Source organism: Mus musculus, chromosome 4, assembly GCF_000001635.26.
Source record: "Mus musculus strain C57BL/6J chromosome 4, GRCm38.p6 C57BL/6J".
NCBI classification, from domain to species: Eukaryota; Metazoa; Chordata; class Mammalia; order Rodentia; family Muridae; genus Mus; species Mus musculus.
This window is the reverse complement of record NC_000070.6, coordinates 150,589,560-150,616,665: the sequence shown is the minus strand read 5'-3', so window position 1 is coordinate 150,616,665 and position 27,106 is coordinate 150,589,560. Positions and strand designations below refer to the sequence as shown.

General features: G+C 47.9%; 1 protein-coding gene across 22 annotated transcripts in view; it reads right to left on the bottom strand.

Moving 5' to 3' along the window:
- Rere (arginine glutamic acid dipeptide (RE) repeats) overlaps window positions 1-27,106 on the bottom strand; it is a 340,456-nt gene that overhangs the window by 5,301 nt on the left and 308,049 nt on the right. For 11 of the 22 annotated variants that reach the window (XM_006539136.4, XM_006539143.3, XM_030253741.1 and 8 more), the window contains 7 exons: window positions 5,650-5,812; window positions 4,587-4,679; window positions 3,920-4,119; window positions 2,780-2,947; window positions 2,413-2,526; window positions 835-2,189; window positions 503-725 (listed from right to left, as the gene is read on the bottom strand). In XM_006539136.4, coding sequence (XP_006539199.1) covers window positions 503-725; window positions 835-2,189; window positions 2,413-2,526; window positions 2,780-2,947; window positions 3,920-4,119; window positions 4,587-4,679; window positions 5,650-5,812 — 2,316 coding nt within the window. The remainder of the gene's footprint in view (window positions 1-502; window positions 726-834; window positions 2,190-2,412; window positions 2,527-2,779; window positions 2,948-3,919; window positions 4,120-4,586; window positions 4,680-5,649; window positions 5,813-27,106) is intronic. The other 11 variants (XM_006539139.3, XM_030253746.1, XM_030253750.1 and 8 more) reach the window with 1 other exon arrangement.

Genomic DNA, 27,106 nt, shown 5'->3' with positions numbered 1-27,106 from the left:
TGTCAGGTCAGGCATCAGGACAGCCCAGACTCCACTACCACACTCTGATCTGTGCCTGCCTGCAGTTCCCCTTATAGTGAGGATGAGTGCATGTGTGCACTTGTGCTAACAGTTACAGCTGTGTATCTATGCACCAGAGAGCCAAGCAGGCTATGAAATCTACTGTGATGAAATTTCAAATGCTGCCACTTCCAGATTTGGCATCCCTCATACTTCCTGGTCAAGCAGGTACCAGATACCCAGCCCACAAGTGGGCTTCAAAACAGGATGCCCCTGTGTATCCCCACTCCCCTGTTAAATCACCCCTCCTGTCTCTCTGACACCTCAAGATTAAGGAGGAGACAACTCTATAAGCTGCAAGCAAAGGACCAGTCAGAGTCTTGACTGCCGGGCAATAAATAGCTTACAGCCTAGAGAACACTAACAGCCTGGGATCCATGCCAGTCGCCACGCCTGGCTGGGGACACTGCTTTCCTGCTTGTCAGGCCCCTTCAGGACTCACAGCAGCGCGCTCTGCCTCCCGTTCCCGCTCTCTCTCCCGTTCTCGCTCTTTTTCCTTCTCTTTCTCCCGCTCCCGTTCCTCTCGGGCTTTCTGTTCAGCCTCCCGCTTGGCCTTCTCAATGGCCTCCTCCCTCTTCTTGGCTAGTTTGGATCCAGCCAGAGGCATGAAGTACAGGTCTGTCCGTGCACACGAGTTGTAGCCCCGGTCCAGGTGTTTGTAGAACCTAGAGAGGTAGCAGGTCTGGTTGGGGCTCCTGCTGAGGGCCGCACCCTTCCTCGCCTCCACCAAGTCCACCCACACCCAGGTGGGCCCACGGTCCTCAGAAGCAGTACCTGGCAGACTGGCTGGCATGGCTGGGGGTGTCCACTACAGTGGGCTCAGGGGATGGGCTCCTGGGGGGTGGAGGAGGGCTCTCTGGCTCCTCAGCTTCATCCAGAGCCTCCTCCTTGATTTGCACAGCAGGGAGTGGGCAAGATGGCGCCCCAGGAACACTGCCTCCAGAAGACACAGCAGCAGAGCAGGGTGGCTGTGATGAGGAGCTGGGCCCGGCAGGAGGGGTGGAAGTGGGGGGGCAGGAGGGCGGGGTGATGGGAGGGGGGCCTCCAGGTACGAAAGGGTGCTGGGGAAATGGGGATTGGGAGGGCACCTGGTGGAGGCCAGTGGTAGGATGGGAGGCAGCAGGAGGTGGTAGGCTCTGGCTCTGGGTCAGCCCAGGTGGCTGGGCAGGTGAAGAGGGCAAGGGCTGGCTCTGAGGCATGAGTTGTAAGGGTGGAGGGTGGGCTGAGGGAGGGTGGTGTGTGGACAGTGAGCTCAGGGGTTTCAGGGCTGGCGGGGGTGGCAGATTGGCATTCAGAGAGAAGGGGGAGGGGCCTGAGAGGTGAGGCGGATGTTTGTGGGCTTGTGGTGCTGGAAGCTGGGGAATTGGTGTGGTGGGTGGGGGTTTGATGTGAGGCATAGCTAAAGGGGCAGGAGGCAAGGGCTGTTCCCTTGGGGGCTGTTGGGGCTGCAGCGCTGACTGCGACGCTGGAAGCTGTATGGTGCTATGAGGATGAGCTGCTGCCGGGGAGGGGCCCAGAGGGCCCTGACCTTGGGAGGGCTGGGAAGGAAGTCCAAAGGGCTGAGGAGGTCCTGGGTGCTGTAACAGGGGTCCAGTCTGTAGGCTGTGAGGGCCAGGCGGGCCCTGACTGTGCAAGGAGGGCTGGGGGTGAGGTTGTGCAGAGCTCTGGCTAGGCGGTGCAGTCATAGGCTGCAGTGGAGGATGAGGTGAGGGCAGCCGAGGGGGGTGCAGGGTGGGTGCCTGTTGGATGTGGGTGTGGGCTGCAGGTGCAACTGTAGACTGAGTCTGGTTAGGGGGCTGTGAGGTTGCAGGGGAGCCCTGTGGAGGGACTGCAGTGGCAGAGGGTGTGGGTCCTTGGGTGGGAAGCTGGGGTGTTCCTGGAGGGGCTGTGGAGGGAGCCGAGGCAGCACCACTGGGAGCTTGCAAGGCTGGGGGCTGGGCCTGCAACATCTGCTGCTGTGCTGATGAGTCCGAGTCACTCTCATTATCCTGAGGGCTGGGGATACTGGGAGACGTGCTGCGATTATCCTGGTCAATGTCTTTCGGGTCACTGCTGCCCTCATCGTTGACACTGCGACTGTCCGAACTCTCCCCCTCTCCTTCAGAGGGAGAGTTGGGACGGCTAATCTCCTAAAAGCAGAGAAGCAAGAGATGTAGAAAGTAGAGCTCTGCACGCATGGCTAGTGTGTGACACAACCAAGGTCTATGCAGAGGCAGCAGGGAGCTCAGCTCTTGCCCGAAGAAGGCAGGATCCAGACTTGTTCTTTCCTGGAAGTTAGGCAATGCCTTCCCCAGGAGGACCTGAGCTTGTGTGCAGTGGAGGTGGGGTGTCAGGGTGTCACAGGAGCCTCACCTGGGTCTTTGTCTTTTTGGAGGTGATCCTATCAGTGTCTTCTGTGTCAGAGGCCACCTTCTCCCGCTGGCGCTTGGTGCTCTTCAGAGGGGATGCAGCCTCTTCCTTCACCTTCTACAGTGGAAGCAGAAGAGATGAGAGTTTGTGGACGCTGCTCTCCAAAGGGCCAATAAGGGGGCCAAAGGAGCAGCTAGCTAGAAAGGAGAATCCTCGGCCCTAGGAGCCTACCAACCACTCCATTCTGTCTCTGGGGCCTTGGCAAATTTGTGGCAGAAGACCCCATTTCTCTAGGCCCTAGCCAGGGAAATGTCAAGGCCCAGATGGGAGGGAGAGAGCAGGGAGCTTCCACTGCACCCCAGTCCCTGACCTTGGCTGACTTCTTCACTGTCTCTGCTTTACTGTCATTGCTGGAAGTGCTAGCAGCACTGGGGGAGTTCCGGCCACTGGATCGGATGTCTTCATTGATGGGTGAGGCACGACCATCAGGACTGGTGGGCTGCTTCTTCCGACCACTGCGTAGTGTAGACATCTGCCCCTCCAAAACCAAACAAAAGTGAGAATGGACTTCCAGGCCCCACAGATGCCATCTAAGTCTAGTCATTGGCAAGGTAGGCTCAACAGTGAGTTCATAAATTCACCCAAACCCAGAAACACATCCTGAGGGAAGACCTCGGAAATGAGCAGGGCTCTGAGGGGTAAGGAGAAGTCAGCTGACTGCCCATGCTCACCAACAAACCACACCACAGAACATCTGTGGATTAATCAAAAGGACAGAAGTCACCCAAGGAGACAAGGCTGTGAAGTACTGCAGGCAACTCGCACAGTTGCCTGGCTGTGGCTCAGCTGAGGTCAGACCATTCTGTTCACCTGCCAGAAAGGCCCTCGGAGAGGTCAGTGCTGGGGAGAAAGATCCCTCAGTGCTCACTGCCGCAAGCCTCAAAGACCCTCGCATGGCCCTAGACACACCTGACCTAGGTTAAACAAAGCTGCAGCCATTGCTGTGCTCCCCCACCCCACAAACAGGGGTTCTCTGTGTCGCCCTGGCTGTCCTGGACCTTACTCCATAAACCAGGCTGGCCTCAAATTCAGAGATTGGCCTGTCTCTGCCTCCTGAATGCTGGGATTAAAGGTACCACATGTAGGCAGGTTGGCTTTGAGTTTACGGCAATCCTTCTGCCACAGCTCCCAAATGTTAGGATTATAGATGTGAGCCACCATGGCTAGGTGGACAAATCTTCACTAACCTATGTAAAAATGTAGGATCAAATTCTAAGAAAAAGAAACTACGAAGTTAAAAGTTAGAGATGTGCCCATTGGAGGCAAGTGGCGTACATGCCCGAGACAAGAGTTCCGAGGGCCCGGGGGAGGTGGCACTGGATTACAAACAACACCAAGCTCCCTGAGCACTCCATGGCCCCAGTCCACAGGCAAGGCCACTGCCTTCAGGGAGGGCACGTGTGTGTGTGTGTGTGTGTGTGTGTGTGTGTGTGTGCGCGCCCCCGCTCACCGAGCCCCGGCTCCGCCGCGTCCTCATGCTATGCTTCCCACTGAGCCCATCGTCCTCCTCCTTGACAGGCTTGAACATGAAGGGCGGGGGGTCCACGGGCTTCTCGATGGGTGGCAGCTCACCGTACTTCTTGAAGTGGATGCGACAGTCCGTGCACAGTAGGATGTTTTCCCGGCCCCCGTGGTGCCAGTCTTTGGAGGCTACATGAGTGGAGGCAGGCAATGTTGGAAACCATCTGTCTCTGGGATATCTGAACAGAGGGGCCCTTCTGTGGGCTCCACTTGACCCTGAGTCACAAGAGTGACTATGAGCTTGGATAGATGCCTGCCCCTGGACAACCCAAGCTGATGAGGGGATTCCACTGGCCAGTCCCATGTAGCCACCTCTTTCAGATGATAACCACTGCTCAGGAACAACAGAAGCTGCCCCCTCACCGTGTATGAGTCCCTCCTACCCAGTAAGTTAGTTCTGAGTACAGCGTAGCTCACCGGGAAGCAAGTCAGAAGAAGAAAGGCTCAAGGCTTTCAAGCAACCCAAGCATCAAGTCAGTCAGTGCTCACCACGCTTCCATCCAGCACATGAAAGGTTCTTAATCTGGCAGCCCAGAGCCTCGCCCGGCCCGGGAGTGAGCACCTGCCCTGCATGGAGGGCACCCGAGGCCACTTACTGGTGGTGAAGCAGTGACGGCAGGCGTACCCCTTCAGCTCCTGTTCGCTGTCCTCACTGTCAAAGTCATCCTCACTAGCTGAACTCAGGTCCACTGTACAAAGATGGGCCAAAGTGGAAACAGAAGAGACACCATCATGTTCAGCTGGGAATGGGACCAGCAGTAAAATAACCACACATACTGAGGTAAGCATCAGTCACAAAGGCTCATTTTTAATTCCTCAGGAGCTGTCACCAGAGCAAAGAGCTTGCACCTGTGCGGAAAGTACTCAAGGTCCTGCCCTGCTAGATTTTGGGAGGCTGATGTCACTCACACCTGAATCCTGTGGTGGCCAGCACAGGTGAATCTGTACCCACAATGCCTTCCTCGTACATCCGAGCAGCCTAGAATTCCGTCTTATTGAACCTAGATGGCTTCTGGCTCTCACAAAGCAGAACACACAACACTGGGGCCCCTGGGCAGTGTTCTGGGCTGGGCAGACCTGCATAGCTCTACTCTTTCACTCCAGCTCACAGGGGCCAAGACTGTAGGACCCACAGAGCCTCCCTGCCTTATCAGAGTGACTGTCACTCCAGGACTAGGAAGCTAAGTTTGGTACAGCAGACAAAAGAAGAAAGTGGAACCTTAGGTCAAGCTTACATTTCACAAAATACAAAAGAACAGTTTATTAGAAATGCTTAAATGTAAGAATAATTTTTAAGGGCTGGAGAGATGGCTCCAGCGGTTAAGAGCACTGACTGCTCTTCCAGGTTACCTGGGTTCAATTCCTAGCAACCACATGGTGGCTCACAACCATCTGTAATGGGATCTGATGCCCTCTTGTGGTGTGTCTGAAGACAGCTACAGTGTACTCACATACATGAAATAAATAAATCTTTAAAAAAAAAAAAAAAGAGTAATTTTTAAATTCTCCCACAATTGTCAGTTGTCAGCACTAATATACAAACATGAACACACTAACACACAAACCACAACATACAAATCCCTGGCTCAGCAGGTCTACAGGCTTAGAGCTGGACACAGATATGCCTGCATGCGAGCAGTGCCAAGATACCCCACTTACAGAATTCACTGGAAGGTGGTCTGGAGGGCGTGTTGACAGGGGTGGACGCTGTGCGAGTCTTAATTCTTCTGAACACCGCCTGCCTGCGGTGGCGGCGGTGGGCACGGGAGCTGGCCGCCTCTGGTGTTTTCTTCCAGTAGTAATAGAAGGTAATCAGTTCCCCCTGCAAGACAGAAAGGCAGCTGTAGTGTGCACCCGCACAGCTCTCCCATCATCACATCCTCCTGTGCCTGCTGCTGAGCAGGGGGCAGCAGTGTTCCAGAGTGAAGCTTGAGGGTTCCGTCCTGCAGCCCAGCAGAGTATTACTCCATACACCAAGAACCCAGACTGCACAAGAGACAAAAAGGAAAGATGGTACCCACTTTTAGGGAGCCATAGTTGTGAGTGTGCATAGAAAGCATCTGTCCAGCACCCAGTGAAATCACAAGTATGTGAGGGGTGCTCACTACCTCAGAGACATCTATCTACCAAACAGACCACAGGTGAACTGGTGGAAGCCAGGGCCAGGAAACAAAATGCTTTCTTCTACCTCCCTTGACCTTTTCAATGGGCACACTTGCACAAACTAGCAGGAAATTCCTGGGGCCTAGCAAAAGAAGACAGAGGGACCGACACCCTTCACATGCTAAGCCTTCCTGAAAAAGGCAGCGTAACGGTGTGGGAGCACCGAGGCAGCCATACGCTGAGCTCACTGCTTCCTGTCTCCCACACAAAGAACACTTTCACCTAGCAGAGGCTGGCCAGTGACAACCTTTAAATAATAAAGTTTAAGGGAGGCAGAGGCAGGCGGATTTCTGAGTTCGAGGTCAGCCTGGTCTACAGAGTGAGTTCCAGGTCAGCCAGGGCTATGCAGAGAAACCCTGTCTCAAAAAAAACAAAAACAAAACAACAACAACAAAAAAGGTTTAAAATTTATTAAGCATATGAAATAATGGAGTTTAAAAAAAATTTTTTTATAAAAGTGTTATTTCTTAGGAAGTCTCTGCTTCAGTCTTAAATGAATCAATACTTTTGCTTGCTGCTTTTGAGCCTTGCTCCGTCTTTCCCTCGAATACTTGCTATCTCATGGATGGACCAGGAAAGCAAGAGGCAAAGCTGTTTTGGGGGGAGCCAGGAAGACGGGTAGGAAAACCAGGCAAGAATGTCTGGAGACCATGTGCAAATCTTGTGACTGACAGGCCCAGTCACAGCAGCCTTCATGCCAACACTGCCGGTGGCCGTGACTATCAGTGTCCCCAACACTACCTTGGGTGTTGTTCCTCAGGTCTATGTTCACATGTACATGTGTGTCGGGAGGGAGGAGAACCAGGAACTCTCAATGGACTGGAACTTCTCAGGCAGGCTAGGCTGGCTGGCTAGCTAGCCTCAGGGATGGCCCTGCCTCTGAGCCCAGCACTGGGGTCACAAGCATGCACCATTACACCTGGCTTCTTCACATGGTACCCGGGGAGCAGACTCAGTTTCTCACATTTGCATGGCAAGTCCCAGGTGTCAGTACTTGGATTTTGGAGACAGGGTCCCACTGTATAGCCCAGGTTGACTTTGAACTCATGACCCTCTTGCTCCCAACACCAGTGTTCTATGAGTATAGAAGTGAGCTGCCATGCCTGTCATCAGATCCTAATAGAGGTCTATGAAGCAGGACCTGACTAATGTACCCATCTCTTGAAGCTGTGGATGTGCGTCAACCTTCCTAACCGTTCAATACTAACACAATGCCACTTACCACCAATGCTGCACAAATGAAGCACAGTCCCAGGCTGGGGAGGGCAGGGGACTTCCACCAAAGCCTACAACACTCATGCCCAGGTAAGTGTGCACCTCAGCTGAGCTCCACCTAGTGCTAACTGAACAATAAGGGGAACTCAGGAAAGCTGCCAGGGAGCGCTCTGACGTCTCTGTCACTGTGCTGTGGTCACTGCCCTGAGCCTGAGAGGTGAGTTACTATGGTGCTTCTCTTGCCTCCTGCCACCTTACTCCCCACCATCGTGACAGGGAATGCAGCTTCCCACACTAAAATTGGGCACTGACACCTACTAGTTAGTGGATCTCAAAATCTCTGCCTACTGAAAAGTGAGCTGCCTTAGTTTATCCTGTGGGCCACAGCCACCCTTCAAGCACTTCCTCAGTGGCACTTCCTCAGTGGCACTTCCTCAGTGGCACTTCCTCAGCGCAAGTGGGCAACTCTGTCCAATAGACCAGAGGTTACTCTGGAGCTGGAGAGAAGAAGCAAAAACCAAAAGCAAGCCACTGCTATCTCAGACCCACCAGAAGAGAACAACAGATCCCATTACAGATGGTTGTGAGCTACCGCATGGTTGCTGGGAATTGAACTCAGTTCCTCTAAAGAGCAGTCAATGCTCTTAACCACTGAGCCATCTCTCCAGACCCCAACAAAAACGTTTCTAAGCAGCATCTGAACCTCCCAGGTTTTTGTTTTTGTTTTTTTTCTGAGACAGGGTTCTTCTTTGTAGCCTTGGCTATCCCAGAACTCTCTCTGTAGACCAGTCTAGCCTTGAACTCAAGAGATCTACCTGTCTCTGCCTCTCATGGCAACTCCACCCTACTTTTTAAACATGAATGTTTGGAAGAGTCTGGAATGGTTTTAGAAGACAGCACAGGAGCTGTAGAGATGGCTCAGTGGGTAAGACCACACAGATTGCTCTTCCTCGTGGACCTGGGTTCAATTCCCAGTACCTACATGGCAGCTCACAATTGTCTGAAACCTTCATAAAGACATACATGCAGGCAAAACACCAATACACGTAAGTTAAATAATATAAAAAGACAGCACAACTAGACTAGAAAAGGAGACCTCAGAGATCAGTGACAGTAAGAAACCAGCCCATTGCTAGACAGCAAATAGTAAAAAGGTTCCAGAAGCCAGGCTGATCCACTCCACCTGACTCCTGAACTTGTTGTCTTTTAACAGCTGAGACCTCAAGGTAAGTGTAATAGTGCAGGCCACAGCAAGCTTCCTCAACAAGTTACAACAGCGGTAATGGAAGAATAAAGCGCCCAGAGCAGATTAATAAACCTGGGCACCATGGGTCACGATGACCAGCCACCTAGTCCAGGTGGAAACCCTGGCTGAGGAAATTAAAGAATATAAATTTAAAATGCAGAAGGCCTACACAACTATAAGTTGCTGGTGGGAACACAGGCAGTCAAGGCTACTTTGTAAAAACCGCCTGCAGATTTTACCTGCTTAAACAAGGACCACAGACTTTATGCCTTGCTTGTTTATCCAAAAGAACAAAAATGTGCTCAAAGGCTTCAGTTTTTAAATTCCTGCTGTGTATGGTATGGGGATGTCCAAGGCCAGAAGAGGGAACAGAATTCCCTGGAGCTGGAGTTACAGGTAGTTTGCTGCATGCAGTGGGTGCTGGGAACCAACTCGCTCCTCTAGAAGAGCAGGACCATGCGGAGGCAGCTCTCAGGTCCCACATAAAGACTTTCACACAGACATTCACAGAAACATTATTCTTAGTGGCCCCAAACAAGAAAAAGGAAGCAAGTTTAGCTAGAGGAATTACAGTTGGACTCTTAAGTACCCACTGAAATGTTAATGACCAGGAAAGCTACAGGGAGAACAGGAGGTCAGTGGCTGCTGAGGGCTGTCAGGTGGGTCAGGAGAGTGCCTGCGGAGGACCCAACCAAGTAATTACCCAGGAAGAATATACAAAGGCCTATACATAAATGGTGTTATTTACACAGATGTATACACTTGTCAAAACTTAACTGACTGTATACTTAGAATGTGGGTATATTCATTTACACCCCTCCACACAGAGCATATGACACATGTCAATTATATGTCAATTAAGTTGATAAAAACAATAATAAATCCAGGCCAGGTTTTATCAGCTGCTTCTCAAAGACTGCCATGGCCACTGAGGGATTAAACATGGAGGATTAGAAACAGCATATTGCTGCCTGCATGGGTGGCTAGGTCTTGAGTACAAACAAAAGAACATGTTGGGAAAGCTCTGGTTCTACAAATAGGGAGTGAAGCAGCTCTCAGCCTCACTGGGAACGGAGTCAACTGCACTTTAATCAAACATGCATGGTGCACAGCAGACCTGCTGCACATAAATTCAGGAACAAAAGCTGCTGCAGAAATCAATAGCTCACTGAAACATTAACACAGGCAATCATTGATCAAAAGGCAGCTCCACAAAGGCAGCCTTGCAAATTAGCTCCTGCTTTTGCTTGCAAGCAAACACGGAGGTCTAAATGTTGTTGACACGAATGGCCTATAATAATCATTTTGTTCCCAATGCTCTCACCTCATCTCAGAATAGTGTGTCACAGCCAACTCATGTGACATCAGGTGCTGTAGCTACACACACCATGAGATGCTAATCCAATACAGAGCCTGGGAAAAAAAGATGGGGGTTGGGAGGGAAGAGGACAAAGCCACTTCTTCAATTGTCAGCCACAGGCCCCAGTGTGGTACCCTACTGGCCTGTGTTACAGCACCCTCTCCTTCCCAGTCCCCTCTTTTTTTTTTTTTTGTAACTGGAAGCTGGGTCACAGGCAAAGGCTCCAATCCATAGAGATGTCCTCCCTGGATATTCATACAACACGTAGTTGGTGAGGGGGAGACTACTGTTGGGTTCTAATGATGTTTCTGTGAAAAGATAAACAAGGGGAAGGGAGTGCCATACAGGCCATACACAGAAGCAAAGGCAGGAGGTAGGGAGGGGGTGTGCAGCTTAGGGAAAGCCTTCCTCTTAAGTGGTCAGCAAAGACTAACAGAGAGCCAGAGCTGTGGGAAACAGCTCCAGGGTCCCATCTTCCCCACCACTTGACTTCAGAGCCTTCTTGGTTGGGCTTGGTTGGTCTATCAAGTTCACTCACACAAGCATAGCGTGTCAGTGTAGCTGCCTGTGTAGCCTGGTTGAAGTGATGCGGGGTGGAGTTGCTCCCATCTTGGACCTGGTCTAAAGCCATTTCAGGCACAAGTTCTGCTGCTGTGGCGAAACCAGCAGGCTGTGTCCCATCCTGTCATGGGTATGTCTCTAGCAGACAAATGAGGAAGGAGGCTGAAGGCTGAGGCTGGCCAGCACCAGCCTGCCTGCCTGCCTGCCTGCCCCCTGTGTCTTACAAGCAGGTTTGCTGGTCTATCAGTTGACATTTATCAGCTGGCATTTGGTGAACTCCAGAGTTGGATTTGTTCATTTTTGTCAGCTGCTGTAAAGCTGAGACATGAGTCTCTTGTCTTGCTCAATTAAAAGGTGATTCTTTTTTAAAGATGAGGTGTCTGTCTGCTCTGTCCTGAGGGGCCCAGGGAAATGAAGTATAGACTGCGGAGGCACTGGAAGCATCTAACACATCAAAGCTCCACCCGTTCTTTTCCAAACAGGTTCTATGTAGCCTTTGGCTTCAAACTCAAGAGATCCTCCTGTCTCAGCCTTACAAATGCCAAGAGTAAAGGTGTGCTTGGCCTCTGAAGGCCCACTCTTAAGGACATGCCCCCAGATTGGGCATGGATCTGGGTTGAGACCCATCACCCTGCCCTGTCCTTGTACTTCTCTAACGCCTTGGCTTGGCACTAATTTCTCAGACAGGACCCTCTGGGAGGCTGGTGAGGGGCAGGAAAAGGTGAGGCACTTATTATTACTTTGAAGTGTATTTATTCTTACACACACACACACACACACCCCTCTGACCATCCTCCCTCCCCCACGAGTCTCTCTGACCCCTATCCTCTTCTACCTAACCCTTTCTACTTTCCAACAGAGGTGAGAGCTACAGGCCAACTGTTTTTGCACCATACTAAGGAACGTGAGGCCTCCAATTCCTGGATTTTCAAACACCATATATGGAAGTGGATACTCGTTTTCATAATGCCTTTTCATCTTCTTGGTGTTATTATTCGCTCCCTGCCTCATTAATCTTGTTTCTACATTCCTTCAACGGCAAATATAAAAAATTTCTAACCAAACTATTAATCAGTTCCTGTTACAGGATTGTCAGCCCCTGTTCACAGAGGAGCCTAATGTGAACATTTTCTAAGTGGACCCCGATGGTGAAAGTCAGCTACACCCTGAAATTGACAATGCCCCTGGACAGCAGGAAGCAGTTTAAGAGATAGGATACCCCTCTTCCCCTTTCCCCTTTGTTTTTCTCTTTACGATAAGGAAAAGGGAGGTGTGCTGGTATTGGAACCGGCTTCATGGGTTACAGTCCACCTCTGAATCCAGTGATGACAGTGACGTCACCCAGAGTCAACAGGGACCCATGCATCTGTTGCCATGGCAATCTCCATGCATTCCCAGCATCCATCTGGCTCATCTCCTACCCTTACCTGAGAGTGGTTATGTTATAGCCTAAATAAAAGGCAGACCATATTGACCTTCGCTCCCTCTTTCCCCTTTGTCTCCACCACCCCTTTTCCCCCTTACCCCCACAAGAAACCGCTCTCATGTGGAACTGTATTGGCCTGGTCCAGCCAGACATTGAGCTGCTATGACAACAACTACCACCTGCCTCTCTCCCCTACTGACTTGGAACTCAATATGTAGACCAAGATGGCCCTGAACTTAGAGATCTGCCTATCTCTGTCACCTGAGTGCTGGTATTGAAGGTGTGCACCACTACCTCCTGCCCCCCCCCAAATTAAATAAATAAATTTAAAAAAAGGAGATAGCATTATTTGTTCCTATGTGAAAGATAAATATTTTAACATGGGTACATAGAAAAAAGGGCTGCTAAGTAACCAATGTAGAAGATGTTTATATGAATTTAAAATGAAACTCTTGTTAATTCAGAATGCCAACACTGTGCTGAAAGAATGCTCTACAGGGGAGCTTCATAACTCCCAACCAATCCCACGGGAAGAATGGAGAATGACTGCAGAATCTGCTCCTGCCAAGGATCTCAGCACGTAGCTGGGCCAGGACTGACACTTGTCCCTCATCTGTGGATTACAGATGTGTCCATGCTCTGCACCACCTTTAACAAGGGTTCCATGCTATTTCCCAAGGGGACATTGCACCTACAGCAGACAATTAAAAACAAGATCCAAACTACATAGGTGGCAGAGAGCAAGAGAGAGCGAGAGAGCATCAGCCTTTCCCAACCCCTGTACCCAGACAGTGGAGAAGGCCCTGGCAAGGTGTGAGGATGGGGAGGGCTTGGAGGGGGGGTCACTATGAGCCATCCCTGGAAAGGGGGGGTCACTATGAGCCATCCCTGGAAAGGGGGGTCACTATGAGCCATCCCTGGAAAAGGGGGGTCACTATGAGCCATCCCTGGAAAGGGGGGGGTCACTATGAGCCATCCCTGGAAAGGGGAGGGGTCACTATGAGCCATCCCTGGAAAGGGGGGGTCACTATGAGCCATCCCTGGAAAGGGGGGTCACTATGAGCCATCCCTGGAAAGGGGGGGGGGTCACTATGAGCCATCCCTGGAAAGGGGAAGCAGCCCCTGGATGAGCTCCAGGAATCTTCCAACTCAAGAAACCTAGCTTGGCTTGCTGGTTTCCCTGGAATTAGAGTGCCATCTTTTCTTGGTAGTAAAGTGTCCTGGCACAGAGCCCCTGTGCAGGTCCTTCCTTCCACTGTCTGATTCAAGCTAGAGCTAGCAATGTTGGGGAAAACTCAGGTTAGAGGCTGAGCACTGAGCAGCTATGTTTGGGAGCAGCCAGCTCTTAAGAATGTCCTATCAGCTTGCCAGGCATGATGGCTCTTGCCTTTAATGGCAGCACGCAGAAGGCAGAGGCAGGCAGAGCTCTTAGTTCCAGGACAGAGAGTAGCATTCTGCAATCACAGCCTCCTGCACTTAAGAGGCTCAGAAGACTCCTGACTTAGCACAGCCTGTCCTCAGCATCTCTTCTGCGACAGACAAATGCAAGGGAAGTGCTCTTGGCCTTGGTCTACCAAAATGATGTAAGAGCCCGAAGAGATGGTTCTGAATCAGGTACCCTTCTAGTAGAAGGAAGAAGGAGCAAAGACGAGAAAGAAAAAGAAAAGAAATCCCTTATTTGACAGGTTAAAAATGTACCCCCTCTTCCAGTTATTATACTTCATTTATATAGCACAAAGAAATGGAAATAGCCCAGGCTACCTTTCAGTTCCTAATCCTCTGCTGTCTGGGTTTCTGGTTCAGCAGCCTGTGATCCTACCTCAGGCCTCACATCTCTACTACAAAGTACAGCTTGGAAGCTGTAGCCCTTTCCTTGGTAGACCCTCTCTTCTTTGGAGGCTAGCTCAGTCTTCTCAAAGCCCTGACCATACCTGACACCTTTCCAAACCAGGTTCCAGCTAGTTCCTCACTTCCCGATTTCTCCTTTTCTTTCTCCTATTCTCCACCTCTCCCAGCTCTTGGCTTGTGCCAAACACTATGGTCAACTGGCTTTTCCTTGGCCTTCAGTCCAAGCCACAGACCCCTTAAGCCATGGTGGTTGGAGAAAACTGGCTCTCACAAGTTCTGACTTCTATACGTGTACCTCCCTCAGACAAAATAAGAAATAATCCTGAGTAAGTGGACTTTAAGATGTGGTATATGACTGTCATCCCAACACCTGGGAGGAGAGGGAGGAGGACTGTCAAAATGGTGTACTAAGAGAGTTCTAGACCAGCCAAGACTTCACAGCCAAAACCCTGCAACAAGTGCACAGGCAGGCCGGCCCACTGCTGGGGTGGGTGTCCCTGCGTCCAGTGCCTTGTTACTGCTTCTGCCAATAGGTCTTCTAAAAGCCAAGTATCGATTACGAACATATATAAGATTCTTCCACCTAACCAAAAAAATAAATTTAGCTTTTTTTTCCTGTAGCAGCTTTATAAACGACATACTTAAAAATGAGCCCAAGGCCATATAACAAATTGTTGAAAGCACAGCACGAACCTAGGGGTTTCTACCAAATGTGAAGGCCACCAAGCTCCTTTCTCAGGGATTCACTGGGAATTCTGACACAGCAGCAAGGTGTACCACAGAACCCACACATAAGGGTACAGACAGCTTTGATTTTTGGCTTTACTGAGCTGTTTGCTTAAATGAAGACTGTTAACGTTTTAGATATAACACCAATACCGGAATTGTGTTTTCTCAGTTGACATCTCAAACCCTAGGAAGTCACTTGTCATCAGTTTTTGTTCCCCCAGCTGAACACTCTATTATTTCCTGAATTCATTTTACTGGAGTTCAGCAACAGGGCAAGAAGGATGCCATGCTGTTGGCTCTGTCGCCATATCACCTGTGCTAATGGGTCTTTTGTGTTTGTCTGCTTTTGAAGTGAAACCACACTTGTAGCAGCAGAGAAGAAAGGCACAGGGAAGGCTGTAATGCGTTAGCCCGTCCTTCTCCGCCTCACAAACAGCTTTCTATTTATTGGCCTTTCATTGTATGTGCAATCTTATTATCCTTGCACAGCATCAAAGTGACATCACTCAGGGCCACCCGGTAATATACACCGAAATGTAACATTTAATGACAGGAGCTGGGCGAGAGATGAAAACGGAGGGTGGCGTGCGGCAGGATGCTTTAAGGGACCCTCAGTTCTACCTGGGCATTTCCCTGAGGTGATAACTGACTGACAGGGGCTGGAGGGAAATCCATTTTTGAGCTCAGAAAGGAGAGTTAGGAGAAACATGGTTTTTGGGTAGAAGATTATAATGATGGCCAGGAAACGAGGACAAGCATTCTAACACTGTTTCTTGTGTTTTATGTTTTTTTTAATGGTCTCAATAGCAAATTATCACGTATAATCTATTTCTGCAAGTTGAATGTTCAAATAAAGGACAGACTTCTTCATTACAAAGAAAGAAGAAAGGAAAGGAAGAAAGAAAGAGAAAGAAAGGGTATTTAATTTTTGTAATAGTATTACATTTATTTAATAAAATGAGCAGAAACAAAGATTACTCTTTAAAGTACTCATGTGAGCACTCACACCAACACAGACAGACATTCACATACACAGAGTACTCATGTGAGCACTCACACACAAACACAGACAGACGTTCACATACACAGAGTACTCATGTGAGCACTCACACACAAACACAGACAGACGTTCACATACACAGAGGAGGTGGGAGGAAAGGGAAAACTAATTTCACACTCTGAGACATCAAACACCTCAACTCTTTTTACCTAAATTTGGGGATTTTAGCTAAGGCAAAGATCTTATGAGAATTTAGATAAGCCAGCATAGGTGTGGGTGTGCTCGTAGCCAGAGTGGCTGTCTCCTGGAACCCTGAAGCATCCCAGGATAGAAGTGCATGGGCTGAATTGTGTTCATCAAAATCCATTCTATGTCCTGATCCCCACTGTCCTTGAGTGTGCTGTTATTTGGAACAGAATCCAATAACAAAAAGAGGCGGTCAAGGTAAATGAGGTCATTTGGGTGATACAGCCTGGCTGGTACTCTTTGTTGTTTTAAAGATTTATTTATTTATTTTATGTATATGAGTACACTGCCACTCTCTTCAGACACACCAGAAGAGGGCATCAGATCTCATTACAGATGGTTGTGAGCCACCATGTGGTTGCTGGGAATTGAAATCAGGACCTCTGGAAAAGCAGTCAGTGCTCTTAACCACTGAGCCATCTCTCCAGCCTTCTTTGTTGTTTTTTATAGCCTGGTTGTCCTAGGACTCAGAGATCCACCTGCCTCTGATTCCAGAGTGCTGGGATTAAAGGTGTGTGGTGTGTGTCCAGTCTTGGTGTTCTTATATTAGGTCAGACACCTGAGGAGACAGCCAGCTACAAGACAAGAGAGGCCTAGCTCTGTGTGTGTGTGTATCTCAACACTACTACCACCTGTGTTTCCAAATCTCTGGAACCACTACAAAATAAATTTTTGCTTTTGAAGCCCCGTCTGTGGTGGTTTGTTACAGCAGGTGGGGGTAGATGACTATAAATCTAGGACAGGCTTCCTGGTTAGCTTTGCAAAGAGAAGACTTGAGTGATAACAGTATTTCTCTGCCAGTGGAATGAGCCAATTCAAGCCAGATTAGATTGTATTAAATGCAGGTTTATTCGGAAGGTGCTCTTGGGCATGTTCACTGGCCCCAAGGACTGAGGCCAGGGGGTGGCCACAGGAAGGGAGAAAGGGAGGGGGAAGAGAAAGCACATGTGCAGACCCAAACGTTTGATCATATAGGGAAGAGCCTGGGGGAAGGGTAGCCTGGTTCCTGGGCTGGAAATTTCAGGGTTGGGGGACTGCCAGGTAGGGACTGAGGGATGCTGGGAGAATTTGAAGGCCAGGCCTGCTTTGGTATGTAAAATATGCACTTCAGCCCCTTGTCCTGGGGTCTGAACAAACACAGGAGGTCTGGGAAACCAGCAAGTCCTGCAGCCTGTGAGCAGGGCTCCTAGAGCAGGCTACCTGCAGAGGAGGAACAATTGACTGGGCAGAAGGTGCCAAAGAAGAAGGATGTGGGCACACAGCACAGTAACTGACCCTCACCCAACTGGCCACCTTCTTTGCAAGCTGGCACTAAACCTTACTGCAGTCACAAGATGCGCTGTGTGATCCCTTCACTACTCCAGTGACCCAGGAAAACCAGTTCTACCTGGAACCTTTCCCAGTGCTGAGTTCCAAAGAATCAGCTTACCTGGAAGGAGGACCCCCCCCCCCCCCAGCTTCCACACCTAGAAAGCTAAGCTCCATCACATCAACAGATTCTTCTTCATCCATCTGTGGCCAGGGAAAACATTCTGCAAGGAACACAGCCCCTGTTCCAGGACAAGCAACTGTGTGAGCACTCTCAAAATAGCTCTGCGATCCTGGCAGGGGTGTGTGTGTGTGTACTCACATGAACATGCACTTCACAAGTTTAAAAAATACAACATAAAAATACAGATAAATTTTCTTTTTTTTTCTTTTTTTTTAAAGATTTATTTTTATTATTATATGTAAGTACATTGTAGCTGTCTTCAGACACTCCAGAAGAGGGAGTCAGATCTCTTCACACTTACGGATGGTTGTGAGCCACCATGTGGTTGCTGGGATTTGAACTCTGGACCTTCTGAAGAGCAGTCAGGTGCTCTTACCCACTGAGCCATCTCACCAGCCCCCAGATAGATTTTCTAATCACAGATTTGGTCCATGGCTAGGTCTCCTCAAGGGTCTTGTCAGGCCAGCTGGCTCCTACACAAAAAAGCTAGTAGTGTATGGTTGGCACTCTGCCTCCATGCAGGCTGCTACACTATCAGGACACACTGATGGCCAATTTCTGGGGACTCCATTAATTACTGCAGCTGCTAGGAGAAGCTGGCTTCCCAGAAAACTGAGAACTTCCTTAGACATTTAGTTCTTATCTTAAAATTGCCAGATGACACGGGACATAGTAGTGCATGTGTGTTATCCCAAGGACAAGGGAGGCAGGACAATCAGGAGTTCAAGGGCAGCCTTGGTTACACAGCCAGAGCTGCACTACAGACAGCTAAAACACACTGTAAAGCTCTAGGGTCCTTCCTCATAATTAAGCTATAAACTTAAATTAGCATGCTGAAGGTTTACATGAAAATCTTGAGAGCACTTCTGGGGAGAAATCACTTTGCCACAACACACCCTGGTAGGCATGGGAGGGTGGCCAAAAGGAGTGTGAAGAGCTGCTCTGTGGAGAAACTGTGACCCCCCACTCCTCCATGCACATGTGCAGGTGACTGAGAGGTGAAGGTGGTTTCTTCACGCAGCCCATGATAAATGAAAGGTTCCTTTGGGCTTGAACAAAGCCACCAGGAGGAAGGACACTGACAGATGAGCTCTGCATTCTTCCCACTCAAACCTGAAATCCCAGAAACAACTCTGGAAAAAAAGCCCACCAACTTTTCACTTAAGATCTTTAAAACTAGAGAGGTTCTAGTTACTGACTTCTTTGGAACCAGTTTTTCCCAACCTGTGGACAGAGACCTCCCTTTGAAACAATCACTCTCTTGAGGGGAAACCAAAGTCAAGAAGAGCAGCACCTTCTGACAGCCCACCACCTTTCAGGGGACTAGTTCTAACACCAGATGCTACTCTGACATCTGTTATGACTTTGGATCCCCCACATCCACTACAGCTGGCTTCTAGAATGCTTCCTTCACAAAAAAAAAAAAAAATCCACAGCTGACGGCTTTCTCCACACATCCTGCCTTTCGGCCCCCAGGCTCCAGGAACACATCCTCCTGGTTGCTGCTAGCCAACCCTACAGCCTGACATTGCTATCTTTCCTGATTTGAAGGGAGAGTTTCTGCTAGCCTCTTCCCATGAAGGTCACTCTCTCAGTAGGATCCTTTGGTGGCTCAAGTCAAAGAGTCTAGTGGAAAGAAAATGAATGACTGATTCTTTTCTCGTTGAACTCAAACACAAAGGATGTTGCTAGACTCTAGATTCAGGATCCCAAGCATTAAACAGCAGATGCCCGACTTGAGAAGACGCTCACAGGGCTGGAGATCACTCATCAATTAAGAACACTTATTACTCTTCCAAAGGACGTGGGTTTGGTTCCCACTTACCAGATGAGCTACACCTTCAGTCCTAGGGGACCCGAGATCCTCTGGCTTCTTCAGGCATTTTGCAAGAACAGGTGCACATAAATGGACAGGGGCATGCACACATCCACATAATTTTTAAAAAGGTGGTCAGTAAACATTCACTAGTGTGAGTCCGGCAAACAGGAGGAATACCACACAGGGACTATACAAAGCAAAGGTAAATTCTCCAACAATTGCAAAAATGGTCTAGTTAAGTTTTGGAGATCAGAACTTAAGAGTAACCTGAAGTAAACATAAGTAGATGGAAAATTCCCTAGGAGAACCAAAACTGAAGCTTACTAAGCTTTCATGGGGCGTTGATTATCTATGCAGTAGATAAGAGTCAGTCCCTCAACCCACTTAGTTCTGTTAGGGTCACTGTAAGCAATGGAAACAGGTTCTTCATCCCAAAGACCTTCGGTGTGGAGTGAGGGAGGATGAGTCATGTACAGGCAAAGGCCTGTAGTGGGAAGTCACTGTGCTTGATGCTCTTGTCTGTTTTGTTTTTAAATCAACCTATGAGAAACCACACAGGCCTGGGCTTCATGCTATTGGGTCTTAAGCTGAATGAATAAAACCAGAGTCAGAAGTCAGGTATGATGCCTTTACAATCTCTTTACACCCAGAAGGCAGATAGCAGGATCAGGAGTTCAAGGACATTATCACTAACTGCTAGGCTACATGAGACCCTGTCTCAAAACAAAACAAAACCAACCAACCAACCAACCAACCAACAACCAAACCAGAAAAACAAAAAAAGCATCAGCCCTAAACTGACCCCAGGCTTAAAGACACTTTGGCCCTCAGCCCATTTTCCTGAAGCAGAGTATCCCTATTCTCACTGTTAGGTCTTCTGACCTCCTTCTGACCTCTCACTGTTAGATCTTCTGACCTGTCCTTCCACCCCTAAATGTTAAACGCTCGTGGGTGTTTTGCCTGCTCAAATGTTTGCACACAACTTGAGTGCCCAATCTCCTGGAACTGGAGTTACAGGAGGCTGTGAGCCACCATAAGGTGCTGGAAATTGAACCTGTGTAATGTAGGACAGCCAGTACTCTTAACCATTGAGCCACTCCTGCCCACAGGATGAGTAAAAAGACAGACCAGAACCTCAAAGCAGAGATTGAGCATCACATCTTGCAGAGCCTGCACCAGGCTGTGGAACGACCATACAGCTATCTGTAAAAACCAATCGAAATGAGTTCATAGGTAGTGCTGTGACCAGAAGCACCCACAGTAGTTATGTTTCTGCTCCAGGCAGTGTTAATGCCTCCACCACCCATGAGTGGGCATCACAGTGATGTCAGATTCGCCTCTGCTCCCACATCACATGCATAGAACTGGGTGTTATCCACAGCTGCCTCCACAGAGATGAAGAGGCTGGCTTCCCATCTGAGGCACTAGATTGGTTAAACGGTATGTTTACCTATGCATGTGTCTGTGGTGGTACACCACTGGGGAACGACTGAAGAAAAACTATTATTCATTACTGTTTAGCCTTTCTCACCTGGAGCTGTACAACTGAAACACAGGTCTCCAAAGCCTCAGACAGTTCTGCTGTGAGCAGGACGCAATGAGGCCCATTCTGCATACACAGGAAGAACGTCAGCACATCATACAACTAATGCTAACACTATAGGCCAGAATCTCAGCCAGTATGGACAAACAAGACTCAACACAGCTCAGACCAGCACCTTCTGCTGCAAATGATAGTTTTTCATTTACACTCATTAACCTATTAAAAAACTACCTTGAGCCAGAATTTCCTTCCATGATCTGGTAACAGAACACTAGGCTTCCCTGGCTGTGCCTTTTCTTGCTCTTCTAAACTCTCTCTGAGGCCCTTGCTTGCACAGTCAGCGGAGGTCAACATTGATGCCTTTCTTTATTGGTGTGGTTGACAGCCAGTACTATACACAGAAACATTGTCTCAAAAGTTAAAACAAATCAAAAACCCCAAACAAACAAAAGGACCAGAAATTCAGAACTAAGTTCACCTGGGAAGTATGAACTTTAAATATACTTTCTTCCTCTGTTCTTACTCACCTCAAACCACAGGCACCGCATACAGCCATAGAGTAAGGCCATTATTCGAGGCCACCCTGATCTATATAGCTAGTTCTAGGACAGCTGGGGCTACACAGTGAGACTTGTTTTTAAAAAAAAGCTCAGGGCTAGTGATGGTGCCTGGGAAGGACACAGTCTAAACGCCCAGCTCCCAGCTCAGCATCTCACTAGGAACTAGCAGGCCCATGCACACCAGCAGCCTCTCTGCTGCCCCGCCCACCCTGCTTCCATTCTGATTTCATCAGCAGAAGAACTGAGGGTCAATTCTTGATGGATATAGTGCAGTGGCACAGACTTCACCAAGTAAGTACTGGGCTTGACTCTAGCCAACACACACACACACACACACACACACACACACACACACACACACACACAAAATAAGAAAAAGGAAGGATATGTACATTAACAGAGTTTTAGTAGGATTAAGAACAAAAACAAGAAACACAGCTACCAGTCTACAGCTGGCTACTAGGGGTTTCTGGGGCAAGTTCGGTGAAGAACTATCACTGATGTTGACTGGACACTGATGTTGGGGGACTTGCAACATCCTGTAACTACTTTTCTTTTCTTTTCTTTCCTTTTATTTTTATTTTTTACTTTTTTTTTTTTTTTTGGAGACAGGGTTTCTCTGTATAGCCCTGGCTGTCTTGGAACTCACTTTATAGACCAGGCTGGCCTAGAACTCAGAAATCCGCCTGCCTCTGCCTCCCAAGTGTCAGGATTAAAGGGGTGAGCCACCACCAAAGTTACACATACACACACGCACACACACTTCTATTGGCAAACTATGAGTATTTCTTGTGGTCATGTGGGATACTCTAGAGCTGCTGCTCTCAACCTGTGGGTTGTGACCCCTCTGGAGGTCGAATGACTCTTTCTCAACCACAGATATTTACATTATGACATATAGCAGTAGCAAAATTATAATTCCAAAACAGAAACAAAAATAATTTTATGGTGGGGGAGGGGTCATCACAAAATGAGGAACTGTATCAAAGGGCAGTAGGAAGGCTGAGAGCCACTGCTCTCGGGCATTATAACCCAGCCTATTACAGTTTCCATACTGTGTCCCTTACATTTTCTGTTTGAAATTCCCAGTGTCCTGTCATGTCAGGCACATGCTTCAAATCCCAGTCCCTGGTGGGTGCAGATAATAAAATCTGGAGTTCAAGGCTACATGGAGTATGTGAGTGGAACCTGAGCAGGGTTCCTAATCTGCCCAGTAGGGCCTGGCTTCACACACTGTCACTTACACTGTCTCTGTCACAGACCTGACATCTGTAACTAGAGAACACGGGCTTTATTCAAAAAACAAAAAACAAAACAAAAAAACAAACCAGTAACAAACAAACAAAAAACAAAACAAAACAAAAAAAACCTACCAAAACCCCATAAAACCAAAGACAAACTACCATTTCCTCCCCTGCACTTCCTGGTTTTTTGAAGCACTGAGCATAGCCACACCTACTACCACTGCATTACAATTATGTAATGCTGTAGCTATTTAGTAAATAGTTACAAAATGAATGGGTAGTAAGAAGAATATGCTAACTCATCTCTTAAATAAACAACCTAAAACCACACGTTGTCTTACAGAATGTCATATTTTTTTAAAGTTAAAAAAAAAAGGCATAATACCCATATACAATTTTGTAAGATATAAAACCCAACAAAATGTAATAGAAAAGTCAAGAGTTATTCCTGGTTTCCTTGACCACAGTTAGAATGGTTTGGTGCAGGGGACAGAGGTCAGGGCTAGGAGGCTGGCTTTAGGGCAGCCTGAGTTCCAACACAGGGCCGGACTCCCTTCCATTTCACACATTTGCTCTTTGTGCTGCAGCTGAGTTTAGGGCCTTCACATGCTAAGCATGTGCTCTACCACTAAGCTGTACCTTTAGACCATCTCCTTTCTAAAGAGAGTGGTTCTTCAGAGTTCCCTAACTTCAGACCCTGCAACTTCCGGTCTCCCCAGAGGCTGGAATAATAATTCTTTTAAATTATCTTTTTAAGGATCAAAGAGATGGCTCAGTATTTAAGAGCACAGGCTTTTCTTCCAGAAAACCTAAGTTCAGGTCCCAGCATCCACACACACCACTTAGCATCTCACAATTTTCTATCTAGGAGATCTGATACTGTCTTCTGGCCTCCATGGGCACTGCATGCATATAGTACAGACTTATATGCAAGCAGAACACACACACACACACAAAAAAAAAAAAAAGCAAAAACTCTAATTTCTACTTAGCGCTCACCCATACTAACCAGATCTAACAAGATACACAAAACCCTTTTCCTGTCTCAGCCATCATGCTTAAGACAATTAATTGTCTAATAATTAGCCCAGGATGTAACATTTGACTTTCCTATCAACAAACCACATGCCTTTATCTCTACTGTTCCACTTGGTAACTTTAATTATATCCCTAAAATTATGGCTACTGACAATGGTACGGAGTCTGTCTACAATAGAGACCTCTGCACTAAAGAGTCAGGCATGCATTTAAGGTTGGACAGGCAAACACATAGCTGCTCCAAGGCTGCAGTGAAATGTTTCATCAACTGGGTCGTCTGTCTGGAGAACGGCAAAATTGATGAGATACCTTCAGTGAGTTTTAGCCACTCACGAACAGCACTGTGAGCCATGCAAACAAACGGCACACACAGGCGATAAGGAACACCAGCTCAGGGGTCACAGCCAGAGTGTCCGTTTCATAGAAAATGACAGCACTATGTTCAGTAGAACATTAAAAATGAAGCTGCCTGGGTTCAATTCCCAGTGCCTACATGGCAGCTCATTACTGTCTGTTTTCACTCCAGTTCTAAGGGCACAACATCCTCTTCTGGCCTTCTTGGACACACAAAGGGTACAGGCATATATACAGGGAAAACATCTATACACATTAAAACAAGCAAACAAATATTCTCCAAACAACAACAAATCAGCCTGGAAAGGCAGGCACAATGGCATGCACCTATTGCCCCTGTTGCTTAAGAGGCTAAGGCAGGAGGTTTGCTTGACTCAGGACTTCAAAACCATACCAGACAACATAGGGAAGCTCCATTTCAGAAACAAAGCTCCTGACTGAGGTACCAAACCCTGTACTGTATATGAGGCGTGTGTGTGTGTGTGTGTGTGTGTGTGTGTGGCGGTGTATGCCTAGGCGGGAGCAGAAAGACTCAGACAGGGCTCCTGACACCTCCCACTTGGCCTTATCTGTCTGTATTAGTCCAGGCTTCCCAAGTCCCCTAACTGCTGCGGAAGGATAAACCAAAGCTCCCACTGACCTGAGGAAGACTCACCCAGTGTGGCCAGGGATCAGTGCAGGCAGATACCACTTTTATAGTAACGTGCAAAAGAACATAAAATATCCCACAAACGCATGCAGCTGGCTATTCTGAAGGATATGAACTGGAATGCAAAGTCAAGTCAAAGTTTTGCTTCCTATGAATATTTTCCCCAATCTTTCAGCTAGCTGAAAAAAAATTTGAGAGTGGTGGGGGTGGGGAATGTGTGTGTGTTACAAAGGATTCAAACAAATGTTCCCACTGAGCCGAACCCCAGTCCATTCAAAATGTTTTATTTTGAGACAGCCTACAGCTCAGGCTGGTCTAGAACTCACTCTGCATCCCAGACAGGCAGGGACGCTTCCAGCCGCCTTACCCTCCAGAGTGCAAGTATAACCAGGACCCGCTGGTTCACCCTTTTTTCAGGGTATCTTCTAACACACCCTACCTTCTCCTTTGTGCAAAGGAATTTACAGAAAAATATGTGTAAATGCAGATGCTTGCCCTAGGAGGTCAAGTCCCAGGTGGCTTTTAAGAGGAAAAGGGGCCCTGGAGAGAAAGCCTTCACTCCCACAGCAGAGATCACTTTAACACTAGGATGTCTCACTGAAGTTTAAGATTGGGATAAACACACTTCCTTCCACCAACTTCTAGACAGACCTCAGGCTCTGGCAACACCAGTAACCACCACCTTCCATCTTCCTCTACCCGCACACAACTTGACAGAAACCCATTAAACTGTTATGTCTTAATTTACTCTACTCACAAAATGAACTCTGCTCCCGAATAACACATATGTCCATAGGAGAAACTCAGCCCTTCCCAGCAGCAAAAGCAGGCATAGGCAAAGTGGTGTTTCCATTGTTAACACCGGCAAACTGCACAAGAAGCTGTGACAATAACTCTCAGTTCTGCTACATCAGAAGCAGGTGCTACAGGAACCAAAGAAAAGTTAAATGACTTCAGGTTCCCAGACACATTTGGTCATTGCCCTCATTTCCTGACAGAGAAGGAGCCTCAAAAGGGTGCACTCTTTTCTATGCTAATGACTCCCAAAGCCTAGTGGCGACAGGATGGGGCAGGCTGCCAGAAAGATCAAGGTAGGATTACAAAGTGGAATTAAAGGACTGAGGTTTTAGTCCCTTCTCCAAACTTCAGAAAGAAAAACTTGGTTGAAGGTTAACTTGATCACCAATGACCAATGATGCATAATCTCCCTCCATTAAACCCCAGTAAACGCCTATCTAAAAAATCATCACCATATCCCCACTGAGGCAGAAGTTCAGAGAGCTTCTGGGAAGCTCAATGAAGATGTTTACTAGGAAACAATTCAGGGCTAGAGAGATGGTTCACCAGTTAAGAGCACTGGCTGCTCTCCAAAGGATTTAACAGGGCAGCTCAGGAGATCCAATGTCCTCTTCTGGTCTCCACTTGCAGTGCACAGACATTCATGCTGGGAAAACACACACACACACAAAATATAAATAAAAAGAGAACTCATCTATGGAGCTCTTCTCCATAGGTGGTTGGTATACACCCAAGAGAATACCAAGAGTTGGTATACATCAACGTTTTGGGGACAGAAGCTCATGTCCTCAAGACCCCTCCAGATGGTTCCTACATACCACTCACCTGCTTGGGGTCCTGTTAAATATAACAAGTAAATGTGGAGTAGTGTTTGTCAGCTACCCTAGGAAGTTAATCAAACCCAATTTGTATCCAGATTATAGGGTCTGAAGGGGGTAGAGCTGGCACACATGGTAGAGCTTAACCTGTAGCCTCAGATGCTGTCTCTAGTGTCTGAATGGATTGATTAATGTGTTTGCTACTACAGAGTAAAATTCTCTGTAAGATAATAGGCCTTCTGTGCTGACAGTGGTGGGATAAGCAGAGGAAAAAAAAAGAGGAGTGAATGTTTTAGAAAGTGAAGTTAAAAGTATCTCAAGAAAAGAAAGATAAAAAGAGGTGTGTGTGTGTGTGTGTGTGTGTGTGAGAGAGAGAGAGAGAGAGAGAGAGAGAGAGAGAGAGAGAGAGAGAACACAAACTAGCGTGCCCCCTTTCACTGGAGGGACAAAATACTTGAAACAATTTGAAAAGAAAAACAAATGTATCCCGCCTTGTTTCCAAGGTTCATGTTCTCTTGGCCTCTGGTGCGGGTCTGTGGCAAGTCATGATACGGAGGGCAGCACAGAGCTGCTCACTCCAAAGCAGCCAGAGAATAAAAAGAGAATGAAGTCCAGAGATGAACGGCAATCACCAGAGCAGCCTCAACCTGTGAGCCATTACTCCAATTAGACACACTACTATTATTACTACTACTACTACTACTACTACTACTACTACTACTACTTCTCCTCCTCCTCCTCTTCCTCCTCTTCTTGTTCTTCTTAAAAAAGAGCTTTTTATCTAATGTATGAGTATCTGCATGTACACCTGAATCCCAAAAGAGGGATTTTACTATAGATGGCTGTGAGCCACCATGTGGGTGCTGGGAATTGAACTCAGGACCTCTGGAAGGGCAGTCAGTGCTCATACAGTCTATATGAAGGACATTTGAGAACATGAAGGAAGAAGTATGCCAGAAAGACAGCGACATGAGGAAGCTCAACTTACAGCTGCCTGTCTTGACATC